General features: G+C 43.6%; 1 protein-coding gene across 4 annotated transcripts in view; it reads left to right on the forward strand.

Annotated features, from left to right (window-relative positions):
• The window catches only part of RHOT1 (ras homolog family member T1), a 429863-nt gene that overhangs the window by 98119 nt on the left and 309135 nt on the right, over positions 1–22609 (forward strand). For all 4 annotated transcript variants that reach the window (XM_085617215.1, XM_085617212.1, XM_085617214.1 and 1 more), the window contains exons 4-6: positions 5293–5336; positions 6007–6060; positions 6699–6751. In XM_085617215.1, coding sequence (XP_085473341.1) covers positions 5293–5336; positions 6007–6060; positions 6699–6751 — 151 coding nt within the window. The remainder of the gene's footprint in view (positions 1–5292; positions 5337–6006; positions 6061–6698; positions 6752–22609) is intronic.

The following is a 22609-nucleotide window of genomic DNA, read 5'->3' on the forward strand; positions in this document are numbered from 1 at the left end:
TTCACTCCGGGAATACGGTGCCTCACCCATGAACGGACGTGAACCCTCACACACACAAGGCAACGACGCAAGTAAGCTCCACCTCGCAACCTTAGACTCGCGCACCACCGAAAAAAAGGGCAAGGACCGGCCAGGTCACTCGGTGCAGCTTCGAAACAGCACCTCTGTCTCGACGGAAACCAATACCTTCCGTTTCCTCAGCGACGTCAGTGTGCAATAAATAACTGCCAGACAGACTTCGACGCAGTTTTCCATTGTAGTACAGATCAGCCTCGACGCAGCAAAGGAACACCGTTTCTCCAAGAAATCACGAGTTGTAGAAATTGAAATGATTCACAAAATATCTGAAGAGCGAGAATCCTTGAACAGCAGCTCAGCAACGTCGTGTGTATCCGCTACCCAGAAAAAATCACGAAGAGCAGGAAATGGAGCGGTTCACGTCATCACATGAAGAATGTTTTTTTTTTTTTATCACACTGCTCAGAAATGTCGGTGGGCAACACAGCGGAGGGGATGTAGAAATGTTGTCCTCCGCACACAAAATCGTCGCCAGTGAAATAAAGAATTTTTTACATGTTCACAAGTTTCAGAATGGGTGGTTGCACTACTTTAATACCTAGAATTCACAGTGATGAAGGAATGTCAAGCTCTATCTGTTCACAATGAAGCTAAAGTTTCTTGGCTCTTCAGAAACTCACTTTAATCCATTTTAAATCGATCTCCAGCTGACAAATGTTACTTGTTAAGCATTCATCCTTGCAGATTCTGCATCTCTCACAATGTGGCCCTCAACAACTATGTTAGGAACCATGACTTCCTGCACATATTTAGTGCTATATTAAGGTATTATTGTACCTGTAGACTGAACATCAGCGTGCCTGGGAAAGTAAAACTACCAAGATGGTTAAAGTTGCTGTTTCTTTCCATGTGTGGAAATCACAAATGTGTTGAGTGGAAAGCCAACTCAAAATTGCCCAAGATATGGTGGCATCTCTCCGAGGGTCTGAGACTCTTTCACTGGCAGCTGAACAACTCTAGTATGTCCAACCTTACTGCATGCAGGAGAAGAACAATCATGACGGTAACTTCACTTGCAAAGTCAAAATAAATTCGACATTTGGGAAAAGGTGATGCTGCCACACCCCTGCTTTAGCAGCACTAAGTACAACTTCTGAAGGCTGGGAGGAATTTTAGAGGAATTTGGGAACAAGATTGATCAGATTGCAAATTTACCCTCCAGTCCTGTTTGAAAGACTATTTCTCTCCCACATTACAATTGTGTAAGCCAGGAGTGTGTGTTCTTACACCTTTGAGTGACATTTAGTCTCTTCCTCACTCCTCTGAACTGGATCCTGCATGGCCTTTAAAGATGGATAAGTATTCTCATACTCTCAACCACATTTTAGTTGATTCGTGGAGCTTCTGAAGGTTCCACTAATTAGTCGGCTCATAACTGTCCTGAGAGCAAAGGTTGAGGGATCTTACCAACAAAGTGAGTTAGAAAGCAGTGTGACAAGTCAAGTAGAGGGAGGTGCAGTCAACATAGCGAGCAAAGAAAAGGGGACAGAAGATTATAGTGTTTGAGGGGCATCTTCAACTTTGTCCCCAGTCATGAAAACCAGTGAAAAGGAAAAAAACTGTGAGTAGGAATACAGTAGTGGCAGTTTTTCTGTGCAGCAGGCGCAGTTAAAGGGGTGTATGTGGATCTATAAGGGGTGCATGTGGGTGGAAAAATCATCTTTGTTAAAAAAAATAAAAAGTGGATATGGAGGCATACACCAAGAAGGATTTAAAAACATAGCAAACGCCTTTGATCTTCAAACGTTTTGTAGAAACCAGTTTGAAAGAATGTGTTCCGACAGAGTCTGGTGTTAACAGCCTTACATGCTAGCGTGTGAGGGATCTGCCTTACCTGTGCCACCTGCTTGCATTAGAGGATGAGGCCTATGGCATGCTGCCAGCATGCCATATTTATTTATTATTATTTTTTTTTTTAAAAGAGCTTGTATGGTTTTCTTTTTTGTCAGGGGTGGGACAAGGAGGAGGGCGTTGGTGCTTCTCAACGGTCGGGCGCAGCCTTCTTTGTTGAGTTTATCAGTGAGATACAGCGAGGCCTTTTGGTGAAGGGCTTTGTGCGTAATGCATGCCATCTTGAAGGTCGATCTGCCTTCGATGGGCAGCCATTTGAGGGCCTTAAGGGCTGGGGAGATGTGGTCAAAGTGTTTGCAGTCGGTGATTAGCCTGGCCGCTAGGTTTAGCACAGATTTGAGTGGGGCTTGGTGAACTTTTGGGGTTCCGGAGAGGATAGCGTTACCATAGTCAATTCTCGAGAGGACAAGTGATTGGACGACCGATTTAAAGTCGTCAGCTGGGATGAAGGGTTTGATTTTCTTGAGATGGCGTAGAGTGAAGAGCGCTCCTTTGGCCGAGTTTTTTATGTGGGCCTGGAGGGTTAGGCTATTGTCAATGGTGATGCCAAGTGATTTTACTGAGTTTGATAAAGTGAGCGGACAGTTAAGGGCATTAAGGTCAGAGACCCATGTTTGGATAGGAAGAGGGTTGTTTTTTGGAGAGAAGAGAATGATTTCTGTTTTTTTAGGGTTGAGTTTGAGATGGTTGGAGTGGAACCAGGATTGGATTTTAGACAGGGTGTCGTTAAGGTGTAGAACATCGGAGTGGGATCTGATCTTATAGTAAAGTTGGGTGCCGTCAGCATTGAGGTGGTAGTTGATTCCATCTTGTTTTAGAATGAGGGTAAGGGGTTCCATAAAGAGGTTAAAGAGAGAGGGGGAGAGAATAGAACCCTGGTAGACACAGAGGGAGACGGGTGTGGGGTCAGAGAGGCAGTTGTAGATTTAGATTTGCTGTGTTCTCTGTTGGAGGAAGGAGGAGAACCATTTAAATACCGGGCCATTAAGGCCAAATCGAACTTTGAGCGCAATAGGTAAGGCAGGGTGGTTAACAGTTTCAAATGCTGCAGAGAGGGCGTGGAGAATGAGTAGGCCGGTCTCGCCATTATCTAGAGAGTGATGGATGTCGTCTACAATATTTAGTATGGCAGTTTCTGTACTGCAGCCTTTTCGGAAGCTGGATTGTAAGTGAGTTGAGTAGGTTAAAGGTGTCAATGTGTTTGTCCAGTTGCAGAAGGGCACATTTTTCAAGTGCTTTGGAAAGGAGGGGGAAGTTGGAGATGGGGCGGAGATTATTAAGGTCATTAGGTTCAGCATTGGAATTTTTAAGAATGGAAGACATTTGTCCGAGTTGAAGGAAGGGAGGGACACATCCCGAGGTAAGGGAGGAGTTAATGATAGAGGTCCAATAAGGAGCAATGATGTACTTAAGCTCCCGAGCAAGGTTAGCAGAGAGAGGGTCTTTGGTGTGTGAGGACGGTTTAAGTTTGGAGATGATGTTAGAGACTTCAAGCTCCGTTACGGGGTGGAAATTGTCATATACCCTACCTATAAAAACAAGCTGCACTCTGCTAATTTGGCATGTTTAAAGTGTTCACAGTGTCCTTCACCAGGGTATCCCGGGTGGAATACTTTTTGTTTGGGGTGCACTATGTTATTTTAGCTCCAAGATAATGCTGTCTTTTGCACTCTGATGAAAGCAATTGTGTATATCTTAAATATAGGTCTGAGCATGTTTTGAACTTTTACATCATTTCTTCTCTGTGACAGATCTCTTGTGACTGTGGAATTCTTTGATATCATGGCAATTGTGTTAGACTCCAAAGCATTTTGAAACTGCAGGCACCCGATACAAATAAACCTGCTTCCGAAGACAAAGGCACAACTTATGGACATGTGCATTGACTTAAATAATATTTCAATTGAGTTAATATTAATGAAAGGAACATACTTGAACTAATGGTTTTATATCTCTTTGACTATTTCAGGTGGTATATCCATCAGTAACTAGCAAATTGTTCACTGTTGCCCCAAAAGGAGCCGTCTGGATAAACTCCTAGGTCTTTTACACACAGCATAATTGATAATGGACAACCTCAGTTGTGTTTCAACATCGTTGGCTACACCAGCGAATGGTAGCTTTAATTTATTGCACAGGTAGCAACTTTACGAAGGGTAATTTAGCGTGCGGCAAGAAATGTGATGGAAATGCTTGAACTACCTCTTCTTAGTTGCTGGGAATACCAAGGAATTTCATGTTCATTTGTTAGTGATAGTGCAGATGAAACCAGTTCATTAATGCCCTACAAAGATTAGTTTACTTTAACCGCTAGACCACAGTACTCTGCACAAGAACCCATAATGCATTTCTTCCTCATAAGGTTGAGGCCATCATGAAGGATGCAGAAGATGATGATCAGTTTTTATGAAATTTCCCACAGAAAAATTGTGCGTCTCTTAAGGTCATGCCACAAATGCTAGCTGGTTCTATTCTTTCCAAGAGTGTCTCTCACAAAAGGGAAGTGCAGTATAACCAGTGATGCCACAATATACAGATCTGTGCAAAAATCACATTAGCACCACTATAGACCACTTTTCCTATGAAAACCAAACAAAATTTAGGAGATATAGAGCAGTGACTTTCAGAACATTACCGCATCATCCACCTTCTTTAAAAATGAATTGGGGGTGGGGACAAGTGAATTACTTGTACCTAGGGTGAGGACTTACCCTCACATGCGAGGACTGTGACAAAGAAGGCTGAACTTTGAATAACGACGATTACTGGTAAGTAATGAGAACATCACCAATGTTTGTTTCCCCGAGTGTATGCTTGTTGAAGGATTTAGCTTTTTCTGTCTCCAGAATACAAGAAAATGTTGATTTAATCTCCTCTTTTCTCATTCCTTCTTGAACATGCAATCCCATATTTTGGGGGCTATGACAATAATAGCCCTGGTGATGCTATAAATAAAATGGTAGTTTGTCCAAAGTCTAGTATAGTTTGCACGAAATGACCTGAAAGGAAAATTGTTTGTCCTTGTTTGTAAGGTATAACGTTAGAAAATGTGTGTAAAGCAGGTGCTCCTAATTAGAGTTTAAGAATGTACACCTGCTTTTATTATATATTTAATTACTTTATGCAGAGTATTTTATTTACCTAAATAGTAAGAGTTTACATTTCTCCACACGATACTGTGTTATGGCCTAGCGTCATGCAGGAAAAGGATGGTCTTCTGCAAGTACGCAAAAAAATTGAAAGATTATTACATTTTCTTGATTTAAATGTAGACATAGCCAGAAAACTAAAGAAGTGAGCATTGTTAATGACCCATGTGCCTGTCCATAAAGTGCCTAATGTTGCTTATGTTTTTCTGTGTAGAGGCAGAGCAGACAGATGAACAACTTTATCATGAGATCTCACGGGTGAGTGATTTACGCAGTCCACATTGACTGGAACGGGTTGAAACTTCATAGCTAGGATATGTTTCATAGTAATTAAGAGATGCCTTCCATCATTGATTATTTACTTGTTCGTATTTGGTAGATAGTTATTAGTATCATTATTGGATCCACATAAATTCTGCAGTTCAAGTGCTGATTACGAGGTCACAATATGGAAGCGTTTTGATTCCGATGGCATTTATTTCATAGACCAATGAGATATTTGTCTTCTTTACTAAAAGTGTTTTTTCAAAGTTTCCTCGGGGTTTGGAGAGAGGCTGGAAGATGATGTTTTCCATACATGGTTCTCAGGCAGCGCTTTCCCTTTAAAAGGCTAATAAATAAACCTTTATCTTTATGGTTTAACAGATCTCAAGACGTTTCTGTTTTCTACTGTACCTGATCAGCTTTTTAACACTTTTACTTTCAAGTCTATAGTCTGTTTCACTACTTTATTCTTGACAATTGCATTTTAACACCGTGCAAGCGGAAATAACTCTTAACTACAAATATTCAGCCATGGGATGCTTTTATGTGATTGTTTCAAAAATATATTTTTAGTTTTGAAAATATATTTTTAGATCTATTTTTGATGATATAGAACTAGGGGCTAAGGCAAATGTTTGTAATTTAGTTTTTTTTCCTTCAACAGGCCAATGTTATATGCATAGTGTATGCAGTGAACAACAAGAATTCCATTGAGAAGGTAAAACAAAAGAATTTGTTTCAAACCAATTGATTCTGTGAGGAAGGCACTTGTTTTGATCATTCTTACGTTGTAGGAAAAGCTACAGATAGCCACTTCCAAATATACTACATTTCATGTAAGCAGCTGTCATCACCACAACTCATGGAAAAATGCAGTCACTTAAAGGTAGGAAGCATAGTCTGCACTCACTGGCTTCGCAGCATTAGTGAGCGTGAGAATCGTAGCGTCAAGGATAAAGAGTGGAAAAAATAACCAGAGGCCTAGGGACGTGCAACATAATTGCCCAGACTGAGCAACGTCTGAGTTTTCCTTCAGGCTTGCAGGTGTTTTCCAGCAACCACATGTCAGTGGATAGGACATGAGCTTCACTTTAGACTTGGTGATCTCATGGTGTGGCATGCATATGACTGAAGTTGATGGAGAAAATGGGGTCTGCAGAACAGTGAAGAGAAAATTAGATTAGAAAAGTGTAAAAAAATTCCAGTCAAGAAACATAGTATTTCTGATAAGAGTGCTGATGTTTGTATATACAAAATTAAATTCAGTCTACGAAAATTCAGTGCACTGAAAAAGGCAGTCATGCTGTATTGTTTTTTGCTGATGTGTTCTTGACTGGTGCTGCTTTCTAACTGCAGGTGACCAGTCATTGGATTCCACTCATCAGTGACAGAACGGACAAAGATAGCAGGTATTTGAAATTAAATGAAAATATTTTATCAGGTTTCTTTGAATGACTTCACTTGAAAGATTACTTTAGTGTTGAGAGCTAAAGCAAATATACACACACCTTGTCAGTCTGATTTATTTTATTGGTTTCCTACTTGAGCTGTTCCGTAGAAGTGAGTGAGTGGGCCGGTGTTTTCTAATCCCTATGCAAAGCAGTTTGCGCAGTGGTTGTAATTCTGAGATGTGTGGAGTTTACTGAACCTGGCTATTACCGGGTGAGATAATAAAGACTTCATCCTTTGTTATATTTCAGCAGTTGAAACCTGTTGGAACATAGTACGATATTTACTGTGCGGTAAGCAATAAAATCCAGGTTATTCCTCAAAAACTCAGAATAGGTGCAATTTACTCATGAACTCCAGGGGAGTCATATTTTATCGAGTGCATCAATAGCATCTACATCGGTGGGTAATTTGCAATCGTGGCCTCAGCTAAACCATTCCAGATTATGTCAAAAAAACAAAAAAGTTTTGTAGTGTGAATCTCTTCTGGATCCACATGCTGAGCATATTCCACAATCTAGTGGTTTGGTCTGTAATTATCCTTGTAGTCCTTTTTTTTTTTTCTTTTTACCTGAGTGGTGTCGACCATTTGGAGACTTGTCCATCCCTCTGTGAAGGCAGACGCCGGCCCTGGAAGCCCCTTTTTATGTGTGCCATCTTCAAGTTCCTTGCTCTGGAACTCAGAAGATTTTTAACAAAAAACTACAGGTTTCTAGAGGGATTTTTGAAAAAGCAAAGCAAAGTCAGAATAAAATTCAAGGGTGCAGCACTGACATCGAGGAAAAAAAGTTTTTTCTAGCGAGAAAAAACAAAGGGTTTCTCCTGCAACATCCAACCTTAGGAGGGACACAGACCACGAGGGTGGGAGAATGTACATAACGGATGGAGTATGCCTCTTTTAAATTTTGCCCGAAGTGCCATCACAAGTACACGCAGAGGACAGCCACAAGGTTTGCAGTCTTTGCCTGTTGAAGGATCACAACGCAGAGGGCTGTGTCGTGTGTGCAGAATTCCAACCTAAGATACTGAAGACGAGGTGGGCACTTTAAACCATGACACCGTCAAAAATATCAATGAAGGACTTCGGTCTTTCCAGTGACATGGAGAATATAGAAGACACTGAGTTAGTGTAGGTAGAGGGCTCTGACACCAAAGGGGTTGTCGAAACAGAGAGGGGGGAGTCCGAAAAGGCATCGAAGGATGAGTCGAAGAAGCATCAGGTAACACAGGGACACAGTGTAGTGGAGATGAAACATTTATACTCGAAATCTAAAACTACCCTGACCATCAAGACCACTGTAGTCGGAGGTAAGCATAAACAAAAAGAATCCCAAGGGTCGAGGTTAAAAGACCTTGTTGACAGTAAACCCTCAGAACCGGCCTCAACTCTGAAAGGCAATCAAGAGCAAGAGAGGGTAAAGAACCCCAAGAGAGGGAGGCCTTGTCGCTGAAGTGGAGGAGGTCGATGTTGAACAAACAACTCTGAACGTTGAGAGAAAGAAACGAAGGCTCAAATCTGAAATGGAGGCCCTCGTGAAGAGGAAGGGAGAGTTCAGTAATTCCCACAAGGATATCTCATCCCACTGCAGGTCCAAGTGGAAAAAAACAAAGCGGTACAAATGATGGAGCTGGAGTTTCCAGAAGAGGAACTGTCCTACGAACAGGACGAAGGTCATTTTGATCAGGGTTTCCTGCAAGACCCAAAGGAGAAAGAGTGGAGGGACATAAAAGCTGATTACCCCTGGGGAAGGAGTGGATACCTACCCCTCCAGGACCTCCATCACACATCACAATGTATATTGCCCATGTCAAACGGGCAGTGGAAACCTATGTAGTCTAACTAGAGGAGGAATAGACAAGCCCAGTTTCCTTTTGGAAATCCTCTTACCAACTCGGGAAAACACAGCTTCTTCCAATGCCTAGATCAAGGATGAGAGCCCTTTCTGGAACCAGCCACAGCAAAAGTGGTAACACCAAGGGTTGAAAACAACTAAAAGAATTCTGCAAAAAATCCACCATCAGATGCAATGTGAGGGCAGAGTCCATTATCGTGACTACTACACGTAGGATGACCAGTGTGTCTACCACAAGACCACCACAGGACAGGGAGATTAAGAAAATGTAAATTAAGGAATGAAAAGTGGAGACGTCGCCGGCTACCCAATGACGCATCAGCAACTCCAGCTTACTCCTTAACATGCATGCTCACCAACAGTGAGAGGAAATTGAGGAGTTAATTCAGTAACTCCCAGAGCAATAAGGCTCGCCCAAGAAAGCAAGGCATCTAGTCAGCACAAGGTGCGTCAGACATGGCAAGTAGACATCTGTGAGAGGGGTACACCCCAAGAAGATATGCACGGCTAAGGGTCTGTCACTTCAAGCAGGAGGTGAAGGCGGAGGTTCTAAATATGCCCTTTAACGGACAGCAACCTGTTCATTCCAGAGCACATATTTTGCTGTAAAAAATGAAGGACAGCTATACTGCCAATGCTGTGGGAGGTCTACAGTACAGTGGACCACTCCGGGGAACTTCTGCACAAAGAAGGCAGTCTGTAATGGAGGGGGTCACAGCCAGTCACCCCTCACATCAACTTTGTGTCCCAAACCAGCTCACAAAGCACAGCAACCCATTGGCAAGGCAACCCTTTCGAGAAAGGGCAAAAGGAAGCAGGGCACCCAAGCAAATGACTTGCCGTTGGGCCACTACATACACTGGTAAGGGGCAGGATCAGAGGACACCTCAAAGAATGGGAACTGATCACCTCCAACAAATGGCCTCTAAACATAATAGAGCATGGATATTGTACTCTTAAGAACCCCACCAAACAGAAGGCCAAAAACAAGGTCTTGCAACAAAGACAAGAAACTGCAACTGCTTCCAAGACCTCATAAGTAAACATGCAACAGAAAGAGTACTAAAACCCAAGAAGCCAGACTACACTTGTGTCCCTTAAACAAATTCATAAAGGCACAAAAGTTCAAGATGGTCAATTTTCAAGAAGTCATTTTGTGCTTGTGGAAGGGAGACTGTCGCAGACCTCTAGGACGCCTACCTACATGTGCCAATGAACAACCAATACAAGACGTTCCTGAGGTTTGTCGTGGAGAAGGTATGTTATCAGTTCAAGGTTCTACCCTTTAGAATAAAGTCTGACTGAGTGTATTCACAAACTGCCTCGCTGCACACTCATACATATCTACCCTCATCAACACACTCATACATGTCTACACTTGAGATGACTAACTGTTAAAGGCAAGATCATTCAAACCGTGTCAAAAGAGCATAAGACTGTCATACAGACACTTCAGAAATTGTGGTTGTCCCTAAACATGGAGAAATCATCACCTCTGCTACAAAGAGAAAAGATGTTCTTAACGGCAAGACTAAACTTGAATGAGGCAAAAGCATTTCCAATCTTAATAAGGAACCCTGGCACTGACAGAGCAAACTCACCTTTACCAGAAGGGACAGTCTTTGACAGTGAGGACAGTGGTGAAAATAATTGGCATGATTACATTATTCTTACCCTTAATACCAAATGAAAGATTACCCATGAGATCACTACAAGAGTGGTTACAGTGCCAATGGTCACAAGCATTCGGGAGTTGGGACGATCTGGTGGTTGCCACAGAGAAGATACAGAGAGAAATACAGTGTTGGAGCACAAAAAAGCATTGCAGTGGGCAGGACTTTAAAATACTCAATTTCATTAGTGATCATCTCAGCAGACTCAGCCCACACATTCTCACATGTGAACGTTAAACCTCAGTAAAACACATAGACATACTGGACCTCCGGACAGTTTTCTTGGCACTGAAAGCCATCCAAAGACTTGTCAAGGAAAGAACAGTGCAGATCCAGATGGACAACAAAATAACAAGGTTTCACCTCAGCAAACAGGGGGTTACAAGGTCACATTTTTATTTATTTATTTTATAAAGTTTTATATAGCGCGAACCAGATCCCGAGGGACATCAGAGCGCTTTACAGAAGGATGAAAGGGAGAGTAATACTCCCGTAACAATATCAAATAAGAATGCCAAACAGTTGTGGTCACAGCAAACATAGACAAATGGTACACAGCGAGAACAGAGGGAGAATAAAACTCCAGTCCGATATAGGATAAAAGTACCAAACAGTTATAGTCACAATTATCACAAACAAATGGTACACAGCGAGTAATGTGATTAACAGGTGATTAAGAGGTTAATAGAGGAGCAGTGAGCACAAAAAAAAAAAAACACAAAAAAAAAACATATGATGGTAACAAGTATGTAGGGTCATTCAACACCTGTTGTAGGCTCAGGGTAGTGCGCGAATCCACATCGTCCAAATTAAGGTAAAAATGTGTTCATTAGGAAACTTTTGGCTTCAAGTTTGAAAGCAGCAATTGATGATATTCTGCGCAATTCAGGTGGAAGAGAGTTCCAGATCTTTGGTGCAGCACCTGAGAAGGCTCGGCGACAAGTTCTCTTTTTATTCATGATACGTGGTTTCAGAAGGAAGTTGTTAGCGCTTCTTGAAGCTCTCATGATAATTCAAGCTTTTGTGCTAGGTACCTCGGGTGTTGTCGTGCAGGGCTTTGTGAGCTAGAACGATAATCTTAAACTGGATTCGAGCTTCATAGGGCAGCCAATTAAGAGACTTTAGGACTGGTGAAATGTGCTTGTTTCGTTTGGTACCAGTAATTAGTCTTGCCGCAACGTTCAGTGCTGACCTTAGTGGAGCCAGGGTGTATTTGGGGAGGCCACAGAGCGTAGCGCTGCCATAATCTAGCCTCGGCAAGACCAGTGCTAGGACCAATTGTTTGAAGTCCTTTTGTGGAAGAAAGGGCTTGATGTTTCTGAGTGTCCTCATCAAGTGATTAGCTCCCTCACATACGTTGCTGATATGATTTTTCATATTCAGGTGCTTGTCCAAGGTGTTTCCGAGGGATTTAGCAGAGTCTATGGTGAGAGGGGTGCAATTGAAAGCAGTGAGGTGAGTCAGCCAAAGGTCTAAATTGCGGGGGTGGTTCGGAGGAGAGATGAGAAGGAATTCAGTTTTGGAGGTGTTTAGCAGGAGGTGGTTCTCAGTTAACCAATTTTGAGTAGAGGTTAAGGTAGAGTTTAGTGTTATGATGTTATCAAGGGATGACATTTTCAGGTAAAGTTGTGTGTCGTCAGCGTACACATAGAAGGGAATGTTCTTCTCATTTAGAGAATTAGCAAGAGGTTCTAAAAAGAGGTTGAAAAGGATAGAAGGGAGGGCGGAACCTTGGGGGGACACCCATGAGTACTGGAGAGGGCTGGGAGAGGGTGTAGTTTGCTTTAACTCTTTGAGTTCTTTGGTGGAGGAAGGAGAAGAACCATTGTAGCACCAGACCCGAGAATCCCATCCTGTTCTTCAACGTGGATAGGAGATTGTCGTGATTAACCGTGTCGCATGCAGAGGAAAGATAAGGAGGATCAGGAGGCAGGAGTCATTTTGGTCGAGTATATTTAATATGTCGTCCATAACGTGCGTGAATGCCGATTCTGTGCTATGCCCCTTCCGAAAGCCTGATTGATGTTGGTTAAGGAGTTGGAAATTCTCCATGTGAGCACAAAGTTGGGATTGTACGCATTTTTCGAGAAGTTTAGCGAGAGTGGGGATGTTAGATATGGGGCGGAAATTATTGAAGTCAGATTTCTCTGCGGTTGTTTTTTTTAGTATGGGTGAAACCTGTGCTGCTTTTAGACAAACTGGGATCGTGCCTTGAGATAGAGACGCGTTTACTATCCTTGTCCATGTGGGAATGAGAGCGTTCTTGATCTCTTTGAAGATGGTCTGGGGCAGTGGGTCACTGAAGTGGTTGGATGGATTGATGTTCTGGAAAATCTTGTAGATGTCGTTTTCACTGAAAGGGTGAAGATGCTCTATGAGGCCTTGTTCTTGATGGTCAGGCTAGTGGGAACGGCTTTTCTATGATAAACGGTGGTGCGGGCCCAGAAGCTGTTATTAGAGCCTTCTTGGAGGCAAGTTCACTGGAGATGAGTTGTGATTTCTCAGTGAAGAAAGCAGAAAATTCATTGCCAGATGGTGGGCTGACATTGGAGACAGGGTGATTTGTACCCTCAATTGATTGTTGTTTGACCAGTTCGAAGAGTTTCTTGGGGCGATTAACGGCTTGATCAAGTTGTTGTCTGAAGTACTCTGCCTTAGCGCACTTGATTTGCTTGTTGTAAATAATCCTGACTTCTCTATGGAATTTTAGGTGTTACAGGGAGGGATTGGACTTCCAGGCTGCCCTAAGATTGCGTCGTTCCGTGTTTAGATTGTCGTTGTACCATGGTTTGGATTTTTTTGTTGAGGTATTTTTTAGTTGAAGTGGTGCAATATCATCCAGTATGTTAGAAATAGTTGAGTTGTAGGCGTCTGTGAGTAACTGAACCTCACTCAGGTCGACTTGGGAGGAGAGGGCAATTTTACAGTGGTCCGCTAATTCGACTGGGTTAATTGAGCTGAGATCCCTTTTGCAAATCTTAGATTTCGTTGGATGAGCCTTCCTCAGCTTCACCTCCATGTTGATATAGAAGAGAATGCAGTGGTGGTCTGACCAATCGCAAGGGGTAATGGATTCAAGTGTGATGGACTGCACTTTTGAGATAATGAGGTCTAAGGTTTCACCTTTGTTGTGTGTTGGTTGGTCACAGTGCTGCTTAAGTTCATGATCCTTCAAAAAGTCTTTAAGGCTAGTAACCGCTTGGTCATTAGGATTAGACCAGTGGAGATTGAAATCGCCAAGAAAGATTTGGGACATGGCTGAGTCGATATTACTCAAGATGGTCTCCATTAGTTGTTCAATGAAGGGGAGGTTGTCTCCTGGAGGGTGATAGAAGGTGTGAAGTTTGCAGACCGGCCGGTTGTTACTTGCAATGTTGAGACAAAGATATTCACAAGCAGAGGGCGGTGAGGACTCTATGTGGGATATCGAGAGTGTGTTCCTGTGAATGCAAGCTAGGCCCCCTCCAAGCTTCATGACTGTCTAGCCTAATTATGTCGTGGGTAGGAGGTACAAGGAGGTCTAAAATAGGAGTCGAGGTTGGATTTAGCCAGGATTCAGTAAGGATGATGATGAAGTCAAGATCATTTTGTTGTATTAGGTCGAATATTTCGGAGGCATGTTTGCTGGCTGACCTGCAACTGAGTAGAGCACATTTCAAACGTGGAGGATTTGTGGCTGAAGGGGTCTGGGTGACATTAACTCTCTTGAGATTGTCTTTATTGATGACTCTAGGATTATGAGGAGGTTCTCTATGCAGGTTAGGATGTATGGTTTGTATTTGCTTCGGTGGGGTCAAGTTGGTTAGACCTAGTCGAATAAGAGTTGTGAAGGTCATTAAGATCATTGTACGTCAAGGTCTCTGCTCTTCTGGGTCGTGTGGGCACGTTGGCAAAGGGAATGGTTTGCAAGATGCATTTTCCCAGTTAGTGCAGGACTTTGGAATTGAGCCATCAAGAAGAGGGTAGCATTATTAGATGCCCATCTACTGTGAGTACAAGACAAGGAAGCAAGACAGACTAAGTAGACAAAACTCCTCACAGGAGTGGGAACTAAAACAACAAATGGTATAAAAACAGCTTCTACAAATGGGGAAAACCACATATAGCCCTTTTTTCAGCACAAGAAAATGCAAAAAATGCCACAATTTAGCATCCAGGTACCCTCCTCAGTGGTCAGAGTGGTCCAAGAGATTTGCATGACCTTTTCTCTCAATTCCAATGATACAGCTGGTGTTAAACAAGTACACATTACAATGATACTCATCGTGCCTCAGTGGGCCAGGTACACATGGTTTTCAGAACTGTTGGAGATTGCTCCGGGCAGAATGATGAGACTACCATCTCACCAAAAACATATTAACAAAAAAAAAGGCCAGCTATATGACCCAGAGGCAATGACCCTTAGCTTGAGGACTTAATGTTTGGCCACCTGGGTTTCTCACAGAGGACCATGGAGATCCTCAAAGAAGCCAGAATAGGGAGCACAAGAAAATGCTACTCTGCAGAGTGGATCATATTGATACACTGGTGTGTCAGGCCAGGAAGAGGAGGGGTCAAGTACATCACCCACTTTTTAGATTAGGGGTAATCATACGCCACCATCAAAGTTCATATCTCTGCCCTGATAGCACACTAGAGGGATCATAGGAAGAAGTTTCCTAAGTACACCAGAACAATCCATCTACGTTATCAATGCACAGCATGAGAATCCAGAAGAGTTTCATGCTGCCAAACGAAATGGTTACTTACATGCAGGAGAGTTTTGCAGCTTGAAGAATTTTCTGGTTTCACATGCAACCCTTACACCTCCATGGAAATGAGGAGGCTGAAAATCAGAAAGGTCAAAAGACGAGAATGGGGAATACTAGAAAGCTTCTAAAGGATAAAGCGGAAAAAAGAATCTGGAGCTGGTTACCATACAAAGGGACTTCTAGGACAGGCATCTGACATGACAGAGGGAAGGACAAGGCATCAAATAGTGGAGGCCTTTCAGAGGAAAAAATAAGAAAAAACATTACAAGGATAATTCTTGACCAAACCGCTATATAGCCGAATAATGCACAGCATGTGAATCCACAAAATTCTTGAAGCTGCAGATCTAGTCCTACAGGTAAGTAACCACTTTGTTTTTGTTGACTTAGGCAAAAATCATAAATCCTGTTCAATTACTAGTGGATGTCAAGGGCATACTTTTATTTTGTGGCTTGTCCTATTGATTCATTTTAATCATGTTAAAACGTGTAAAATAGAAAATAGAATTACAATTAAACTTTCCAGGTAGTTGTACCCATTGGATTGCCATTAACTTGAACACATTCTGTCATCCACATTGTCGACCACCTTCACAAATTACATAACACCTTTTTCTCTACCCCAACTAAAATTATGCTTGCAGATGTAATTTAGTTTAAATGTTTATATTTGCACAATGAAAATGAGAATATAGTCAATTATTCTTATGGAGCGCCCAGCTAACAGTAGAAACTCAAGGCTTGCTGGGTCTTCTGTCACTTCACATCTTTCTGGCATTTTCAGGATGAGAATTCTTCAAGCACCTTTGAATGATCAGTGGATTCACGCTTTGTGAGACCAATCTGATCCTGACAGAGTAACTTATTTAAGAGAATTCTGTATACAGTCGCAAAGCTGTAGGAAAAAAATCATTACACCAGTTATTTGTAACCTCCGTGAGGGTTAGAGTTTCACATAAGCGTTTTTTAACTCATAGCTGTCAGACAATCCTGCTTATCCTGTTTTGTAGCCCTTCACTGAAGGAATATCTGCATCTTTACATTGCCCACAATGAAAATGCAACCAGACTGCGCAAAGCACTTGGTCACTATGACATTATGTGAAACAACATGAATGAGGTATGGGATTCTCACTATTGTAGGTGGAGAGTGTTCCCTAAATAATGTATGTCCCCAAGTGCCTGTCTACTGTTGTTTCATAAAGTGCAAACCTGTCTAATGAGCAGCAGAGGGCAGTGCAACACAGAGGAAGAAATACAAACTATGTTCAGAACATAAGGTTCCATACTGATGACAATGCTGTGGGCATATTTGTAATTTCTTTGATTTTGTTGGATGTCTGCTGTCGGATTGGATTGTTTTATGTCACGCACAGCTTTAGGTAGGTCATATATCAGCTGTGTATTGTATGTTTATAGCTTTGGAGTCCAATTGACCCCATGTAGAGGTTGACCATGACTAACAAGAGGAAGGATTACTGAGCTACAGGGCATGCAACTAGATGGACATAGCAATATAAGTGCCCAGCTGCATGAGTTGGAGTAATAAAGGAGAACCATTGAAGGGCTATCTTGATGAATGATGGCTTGGAAGAGTGCCATGAAAGCAAACAAGACCAAAAAGCATTTGTTGGTGATTATAAGGACATTATCAAATGGGGCTGGGCTCTTAGTTACGTAGGAGCTGATTCCTGTTGATGTTGTCAGTCTTGTAGCTGAATGAGGATAGTTTTTTTCAGTTATTGTTCTGAACTATGACAACTGGATGATGATTGCTTTATTTAGGAATTGATAAATGTGCAGTTTTGATTGTGTTTGTAAAAGTGCTTTGAGTAAGGGAGGCGTTGACTGCCAAGCAGGTGTGAGTTCTCAGTTGATGGACTCCATGATGATTGTTTGCAGGATTGTGTCCTCTTAGATGTTGACTTTAAGTGTTATGAGGATGTTGGTGAGGTCTTTGAATCAACGTAGTTTGAATGCAGACCACTTGTTATATGCTAGGATGCAATTCAAGGAGATTGTCAACTACTGCCTTTTAATGTGAGGTGTGATCTTCTTGATCCCTGTGAATAAATAAGGTTGTAAATCTTGTAAGGACTGTCTCATACAAAAGTCTTACAGATCCACATCAGGTTTGCCTGTGATACCTGGGGTCAATCTACAACTCTTAAGTCCTGCAGTGGCTGTGCATCGATGAATGCGAAGGCCATTTGGGACTGTGAGGTGAAACTATACTTCGCCAAGCATAGTAAGACTCCTCATTGGTATCAGTCCAAGTCCAAGGATCGGCTCCTGTCAAGAAGTCTGTCCCAAGGTCTTCGCATTCCAAATCCCCGGGTAAGTCCTAGAAAAAACATACAAAATCCAGGTGGGATTCTACCCCTTCCCACCAATCTTGTACATCTGAGAAGGTGCAAGGGTGTTGCAGTGCCTTTCTTTTTCGCTGCTTAAGTTAGTTTACTTTGGAACCAATCCTGCAACTTGTACCGGCACAACCTGAGTTGCCAGGGCAACATGCAAATCAGAGGCAGATTCAAGAGTTCCGTACGGCCATACTGAGACCCTTCGGATCTCTCCCAAACCCCTTTGGCGCACCTGCGGGCCCCATGGACCGTAAAGCCCTGATTTTGGGATACAGTTGGCTTGCTCACCCCAGTTGGACACTCAGTAACAGTCGCCGGACCTCTACAGATGTCTTAGCTGACTCCACCTCTGGATCAACAGGCCCACAACAGTTCCTGGGACGTCCACGCCTGTGCCTACTCCATCTATGTCCGAGGACGAGGCGCTTCTGGCCTTCCCATCCTGGCGCCGCATCTTTCACCGTCATTGGAACATCTGACGGTGGTCAATGCGTCTGTCTAATGACAGGAAGTTCTAGCCCTTTTGGCCAAAGAAGCTATCAAGAAGGTGCCTTAATTGCAAATGGATTGTGGTTATTGCTCCCACTAATTCATGTTGCTGAAGAAGGTCGGAGTCCTTGCCCCCTATTTTAGGCCTACGCCCTCTTAACACCTTCCTTCAGAAGAACAGATTCAAGATGCTCACCCTGACCCAGGTCTTATCTTCCCTTGACCCTGGAGACTGGTTGATAGCTGTGGACCTGCAAGATGCTCATTTTCACATCCCTATCCTGCAGTCCCACAGTCCCTATGCGCGGTTCGTGGTGACAGGAGCATTTTCAATTCACTATGCTCCCCTTTGATCTCTACACTAAAGTGATGGGGGTGGTAGCAGCACAATTGTGAAGGTCAGAGCCTCAGACTCCCCCCCCTACCTCGACAATTGACTGCTGAAGGTGGGTTCAACCCAGGCAGTCGTCACCCACCTCCAAAGTAAGGCGAGACTCCTGACATCTTTGAGATTCACTATCAATGTGCCAAAGTAACACCTAACTCCTTTTTATATGATTCCTTTTATTGGAGCCATTGTGGACACAGTCCGGTTTTGTGCCTTTTCCCTGGAAAGGAGAGTCCAGGACATTGAGGCTTTGATCCGGATCTTTCAGCCTCTGTCATGGATTTTGGTGAGGTCAACTCCGAGTTTGCTTGGACTGATGGCCTCCTGCATCCTGCTGGTGAAGTACGTCAGTGGCATATTTAGACTCCACAGCGGGATTTCAGGTCTCTGTGGGCCTAACATCAAGGGGCCCTCTCGATCATGTCCAGATCTCGCAGGAGATGGCAATAGACCTGCGGTGGTGGTTGCTCAACTACTGTTCAGTCAGCCGCAGAGCGATGTCCTCCTTACCCCACCCAGAGCTGACAGCGGTGACTAATGCATAGCTTCTGGGTTGGGGCAACCACATGGAATAGGTAGAAATCTGACTCCCCTGATCTCTGGCCGAGGCCTGGCTCTAAATCAACCTCCTGGAGCTGAGAGCCATCTGCTTAGCGTTTAAAGCCTTCCTACCATCAAGCAATGAAAGGTTGGTGCAGGTACTCTGAGACAACACCACCGCCATATGATACTACAACAAACAGAACAGGATGTGGTCGTGAACCCTCTGCCAGAAGGCCTTGCGCCTCTACAAATGGCTGGACAATCAAGGAATATTTTGCGTTGGGCACAGAGAGAATGGTATCCAGAGCTCATGGGAATGATCATCTGTCCTTTGATCGGGCTGCTCCTCCAGGAGGATTTTTTTTTTTTTTTTTTTATAAATCTGTTTATTTGATTTTTAAAAGGCGTAAATAGCATCGCTGCCTCGCCGGGCAGTACATTCAAAAGCAACAACAACAAACAACACATGATTGACTGACCTCAGATAATAACTTGTAGTGTGCATCATGTGGCAAAAAGAAGAAAAACTGAGAAACATGTTGACATTATTCCACATCCGGCAGTGAGTGGTCCTGCGCCTGCGCACATAGGTACTGTCTCAAAGGTTCCCAAAGGTCCTTGGGCTTTGATGACGATGGAAGTTCTTCTGCACAAATTTCAAGATTTTCTTTACAATATGCTAAGTCTTTGATACAGTGGTCCGCTTTGGGGACTAATGGGCTTTCCCATGTCAACGCCACGCGGTGTGTTGCCACAAGCAGAGCAATTCGAACAAACCTGCCAATGACCTCCTTTAGTTGAAGCACATAACATAACAAACAAACCTGTGGTGTTCAATGTAAAGGGACCCCGGCCAAGGTCTGTATATGCTGAACTACATCCTCCCAGAAAGTAACACCAGCCGGCAATCCCATGCTAAATGCAAGAAATCTGCCTCTGATTGACCGCAACGCTTGCATTTACTATTGTCTCGAAGGCCTAGTTTGTGCAGCTTGTAAAGTGTGTGGTAGACGTGATGAATATATTTACAATGGAGAATCCTCAGATTGCCATTGGGAGTAAGAGAGCTGGTAAGCTTACTAACCTGTTCACACTCAGAGGGGGTTAGCGGAGGGGTGATCTTCTCGTTCCAGCGTGCCAAGCTTTTATCAGGGGTTGTAACTTTCTCGTCCCAAACCGCTCTATATAACTTAGTCACCAGCTTGCGCTGCGTAGGGGCAACTAATAGCAGCTGCAGTGATTGCAGAGAGGGAGTCTCCGTAGGGAATGTGGTGTGTTGTGCCCAGATGGCAAGCTTTATTCTGTGTAGAGTGAATTGAAATAACATTGTTGGGTTGGTAATGTACTGGAGCATCTCCGAGGTAAGGAAAGTTCCCTCAGGATAAAGATCATGCATGGTGTCAATGCCAACTTCACGCAGGGAACTTAGCGGGCCCCTCTCTTGAGTAACCGACAATGCCGCATGATGCGTCAGCGGCAGTACCGAAGCGTACAACTGCAGCTTGTCAGCTAATTTTCCAATGTCCTGGGGAGTAAAGGCATGGGGTTTATACCACTAATATGCATACTGCACCTGTTTGCAGAGATAATAAATGTAAAAATCTGGTGCACAGAAACCACCTTTGTCATAATCTAATGTCAACGTGTTCCAACTCACCCTAGCCTGTTTGCCTCCCCAGATGAGTCGTAGCAGTGATGAACGAAGTGTGATCAAAAACAGTTTTGTCAATACGATGGGGATATTACAAAAAAGATCTAAAAAATGTGGCAGGATTATCATTTTGATGACAGCTATGCGGTCCGCCAATGACAATGGCAGTGCCATCCACCTGTCCACGTGATGTTCCAGAGCCACACATGCCTTCCATAATTTTCACGGACCACAATCTCAGGATCCTGATGCACCCAGATGCCCAAGTATTTAACAGGGTCAGTAGACCACACTAGTGGATATTCAAGACTGGACGGAGGTGTTGTCTCAGTTAAGGGTATGATCACCGACTTATTCCAGTTCATAGTTAGTCTGGAAAACAAGCCAAATCGTATATACTCGCCTAACACGGCGGCCAGATACTGCTGGGGTTGTCTAATAAACAGCACCATGTCATCAGCATACATAGATATACTTACAGGAAGGTATATGAAGTTCAGAGCTATCTCCCTGTGTCGCTGACGAATAATACACGCCAATGGCTCTAGCATACGTGAGAAAAGCAACGGCGACAGGGGACATCCCTGTTGCTTGCCTCTCTCTATTTGAAAAGGCTCCGAGGTCAACCCGCCCACCCTCACCTAAACCGGAGGATCAGCGTACATTAACCGCACCCAGCCTATAAAGATCTCAGGGAACCCCATATGGTGCAGTATACGAAACATGTAACACCATTCAAATGCTTTCTCCGCATCGAACATAACGGCAGCAGCGGGAAGAGAGGGGTTTAAAACATGAAACATAGCGAATATGGTGCGGAGATTGTTAGATGTAGATCACTCCGGTATGAATCCGGACTGGTCCGGTAGAACAAGGCAAGGCATCAAAGGCTAGAGTGGGTCGGCAAGAATTCTGGCCAGTATTTTAGCATCTAAATTGATTAAGGATAATGGTCGATATGATTCGCACGCCAATGGCGGCTTATGCTTTTTAAGTAGCGTAATGATCAAGGATTGTTGAAGCGAGGGAGGGAGACGTCCAGTCTCCTGCGCCTCGCCATATACTTCAAGCAAATGCGGCACCAAGAGTTCGGCATATGCCTTATAGAACTCTGCCGTGAGGCCATCCAACCCTGGAGCTTTTTTGTTCGACAAAGAGCGTATTGCTGCCTGGATATCCGAAGCCTCAATCGGCTGACTCAAGTATTCGTGATGACCATCTGCCGACCATGCACGTGCAATGTCTGAGAGGTACTCTGCGAGGGAGTCTGCACTCCCCCATGATTTGTACATGGGGGCGTAGCAGTCGCGAACTTGCTCAACTATATCTTGCTGGGTATAATGCTCCTTGCCGTGATCATCTACAATTTTGGTGATGTGGTCGCTAGATAACGACCAGGCCGACCTCCCTCCCCATAGGCACGGACGACATTTCTTTTAGAAAGGTATCTTGTCTCTGTCTCCGCCATTTCATCGTATGCTCCAAGTGATTCATGGATAAGAGATAACGTGGTTGCGCATGGGTTAGCAGTGTAATCCTTTTTAAGTTGCGACTGTGTTGGCTCTATTTGCCCAAGCTGCCGTCTAATGTCCTTAAGAATGCCCGTCGTGGTACTAATGCATGCTCCCCTTATAGTAACCTTAAAGGCTTCCCCTAGAGTGGAAGCGCTATGTACTGTGCCTTCGTTTAGCTAAAAAACCTGCACAATTTCTTTCCTGATAGTATCCGCATAAACAGGGTCCAATAACGCCTCTGAGCGGTGGGTGTTTGGTATAGCGATGTTTAGTCTTGACAGGATTGTGATCGGAGTGCGGGGGAGGGGAGCTATCGCAGTTACACAATCATTCGCCCCTTCACTGAGCAACCAGTAGTCCAAGCGGGACCAGCTACCATGGGCCGGCGTAGCATGCGTACTCCTCCGTGTCCCTGTGTCGAAGTCGCCATGCTTCTATTAAACCAAGCTCTAACATAGCATCCCTAATGTATCTGGCAGCTATAGGAGTGCGGCCTCCTTGTTGACTGGACTTTTCTCGCTAAGATGTGTGTTAACATCTCCTCCCCACGCTATTCCAGCAGAAGCCCAATCTCGCAGTACATTAACAATACGC

This window comes from Triturus cristatus, chromosome 7 (assembly GCF_964204655.1).
Source record: "Triturus cristatus chromosome 7, aTriCri1.1, whole genome shotgun sequence".
NCBI lineage: Eukaryota > Metazoa > Chordata > Amphibia > Caudata > Salamandridae > Triturus > Triturus cristatus.